This window comes from Amaranthus tricolor, chromosome 7 (genome assembly GCF_026212465.1).
Source record: "Amaranthus tricolor cultivar Red isolate AtriRed21 chromosome 7, ASM2621246v1, whole genome shotgun sequence".
In the NCBI taxonomy this organism is placed as follows: Eukaryota; Viridiplantae; Streptophyta; class Magnoliopsida; order Caryophyllales; family Amaranthaceae; genus Amaranthus; species Amaranthus tricolor.
This window is the reverse complement of record NC_080053.1, coordinates 10,581,472-10,584,757: the sequence shown is the minus strand read 5'-3', so window position 1 is coordinate 10,584,757 and position 3,286 is coordinate 10,581,472. Positions and strand designations below refer to the sequence as shown.

General features: G+C 35.4%; 1 protein-coding gene across 1 annotated transcript in view; it reads left to right on the top strand.

Moving 5' to 3' along the window:
* The first annotated feature begins 332 nt into the window (after window positions 1–332).
* Window positions 333–3,286, top strand: part of LOC130818478 (protein FAR1-RELATED SEQUENCE 2-like) — a 6,842-nt gene continuing 3,888 nt past the window's right edge. The window contains exons 1-2 of the mRNA XM_057684651.1: window positions 333–1,124; window positions 1,207–1,379. Of these exons, the coding sequence (XP_057540634.1) occupies window positions 449–1,124; window positions 1,207–1,379 (849 nt within the window). The 5' untranslated portion in view covers window positions 333–448. The remainder of the gene's footprint in view (window positions 1,125–1,206; window positions 1,380–3,286) is intronic.

Sequence of the window (3,286 nt, the reverse complement as noted above, 5' to 3'; positions counted from 1 at the left end):
TTTTAACTTCGAATTATAAAATTTATTTTGTTTAATTAAATTATTTTATTTTAATCTATTGTTGTGCTATAATAATGGTATTTTATTATAATTATTTTGTAGAAATAATTATTTTTTAAGTTATTATTATTTTGATATATTATGATAATGTTATTATAATTATTATTTGCAGGACTTTGAAAATTTAGGAGATAATATAGATTATTCTGATAGATTTGTTACCGATAGAGAATTTGATTCTGTAGATGATTTACATACTTGGGCTAATGAGATAGCACTAACAATTGGATTTCAATTTACACATGCTTCATATAAAAAAAAAGAAGGGCGTTCTAGAGTGAGTCTGTACTTAAGATGTCACCGTTACGATAAAAGAAGTGTTGATTTGCATAACTTAGACAATGCTCCCCGACCAGGTTCCAAAAGTAGGGGTTGTGGGTGTAAATTTATGATTTTAGGAACTAGTCGTAACCCAAAGGAAAGACCTTGGACGGTTAGAGTGTTTCCTGGTGAAAAAGGAATACATAACCATCCGTTCTTCATGTACATAGATGGTCAAATAAGAGTAAATAGGATGACTGTGGATATCAGGCAGCACATACGAGATCTAAGTGCAACTGGCATGCAACCAGCATTTATAATGTCTTCAATTAGAAGAAATTTTCCTCGTTTTTATGCTAGTATGAATCAAATTTACAATGAGAGACAGTCAATGAGGAGAGAAGAGATGGATGGTAGGACTCCTCTTCAACACTGTCTGTATATGGCCACGGAGCATAATTATGTAGTTTGGAGGGACTTGGATAGTGAGGATCAGTTGACTAGATTATTGATTGCGAATCCAACTTCTATCCAGATGCTACGTTCGTGGCCCCATGTTGTGTTGATAGACACAACGTACAAAACGAATAAGCAAAAGTGGCCCCTTTGCGAAATCATTGGAATGACGCCAACGAATCATAATTTCTTGGTTGCATTATGTTTGATGCGAGATGAGGCGGCTGTGTCTTATTCTTGGGTGTTGGAGAGGTTGAGGGATATTTACGGGACAGTGCAGACGCCGGATGTAATCGTAACGGATCGGGATGAGGGTTTGTCTGCAGCTATTCATGCTGTCTTTCCAGGTAAACATGTTTTAATTATTAATTATCGTCGATCTATGTATTATATATTTCTGAATTAATTTTAAATTTATGTTTAATGCAGATGTACGACATCTATTATGCGTATGGCATATTGGCAATGACGTGGAGAACATGGTCGATAAATTGTGTGGCGGCAAGAAAAATCAACAGGGCCAGTTATTCAGGCAAACAAAATGGAACCCCTTGGTTAACAGTATGACGATCGCCGATTTTGAAAACAGATGGGAAGGGATTGTGTTCACTTGGTCGACTAGGAACCGGAGAGTCGTGCAATATTTGGCAGGAACATGGATTCCTCACAAAGAGAAATTTGTGCGTGCGTGGACGAATGATTGTTTGCACTTGGGTAACCAGACTATCAGTCGAGTTGAAAGTCAACACTCTTCCTTCAAGTACTACTTGGGTAGCGGTAATAGCTCATTCGATACGCTGTTTAAAAGGGCGCACGCACAAATTATGAATCAACAATCAAAAATAAGACAAGCTCTTGAGGAATCTAAGAATTCCATTTCAAGAACGTCGCGACTAAATTTTCTACGACCGCTGTATCGTCATGTTTCTATATTTGCCTTGGAACTATTGATGATGGAGCACAACCGGATGCTAACCCTGGGCAGTTGTCTTTTAGAAAAATGCGGTTGTGTCATTCAAAAAACCCACGGATTACCATGCGCGTGTTACTGTTACTTGTCTATCAGGTCTAATGGTGCTTTGTACTTGGACGATATACATCCGTTTTGGAAAACGTTAAAGTATTTAGATGCAGAACAAGACGCGAACGAAGAAGTACGGCACGCAAACGCCGATGATAAAGAGTACTTTCAATCGTTGGTGGATGAAGTTTTAAAATCCGACCCTTCAGTATCATCGTCACCTGAGCCGACCGTATGACTATGTAGGCTACTTTGGCGCTCAAAGCGACTACGCACTTGCTCTAGGGTACTTGAACGTTGGGCCTGACTATGTATGGCCGCTTGTTCTTGCCTTGCTCGCCTTGCAGATCCCGTAACCCCCCTCTCATGGGGATCACCTCTCAGTAAAGTAGGCCTAGATCTATTGCCGCTTAATAAACCTCTAAAAAACCCTTTTCCTTTACCTTGATTTCCAGCCATTTACTAGAATTTTCATAATTTAAATTAAGACAACATTTTAAATTACTTAAAATCAAATAAATTAAAAACAAGCAACACGTAAAATATTTCACATTTACAAATAATTAAACAATTATTATATTCATAAATATTTAAACAACTCAAATTTAATAAATTAATTACACTAAACAAATTCATTACAATAAAAAAAAAAAAAAATAAAACCGGTCGCACGAACCGGTCGCACAAAATGTGCGACTGTACAGTCGCACATTTTGTGCGACCGGTTCGTGCGACCGGTTTTAATTTTTTTTTTTTTTCTTTTTCGAATACGTAAATCAATAACTACTTCTTACAACAACATTATCATAATACATATTATTACAACATTTACTAAATAACATTAACTAACAACAAACTCTTTCAAAAATTTTTTAAAAAAAAAAAAAAAAAAAAATTTGGTTTTGGCCCAGTCGCACAAAACGTGCGACTGGGCCGAATCGAAAAATTTTTTTTTTTTTTTTTGCTTCGATTGATTTAAAAAAACTTACCTCGAATTTTTTTTGACGATTTCGATTCCAAAGTTTTAGCTCCGCTTAATTTTATGTGAAGAATTTGATTTTATGGAAGTGATGAAAGTGTTATTGAGTGGATTTGAAGTGTTTTTATATAAGTTATAAGCTTAGTGGCATTTTCTTAATTTTTTAAATTTCAGGGGTAAAGTCGTAATTTCATTCAAGGGGGGGTGGCGATAAAATGAAATTGGTGGCGACAAATAAGAAATGGGTTTAAATAATAACAAGACAAATAAGTTAAAGTTTGGTAGTATGACAAAAAGTACTAGTTGGACATTTGGTGAGAAATGATAGGATTAGCAAACCAAAATTGACCAGAAAATTGACTGACAAAATACAGACCAAGACGTGTGAGTTGACTTTAGATAACCTATTAAATTTGGTGTTATAACCTATTGCAGTTGGTACTATAATTTATTAAAGTTGGTATTTGGAGTTGATGTTATAACCTATTTGGAGATACCAAGATTAATAG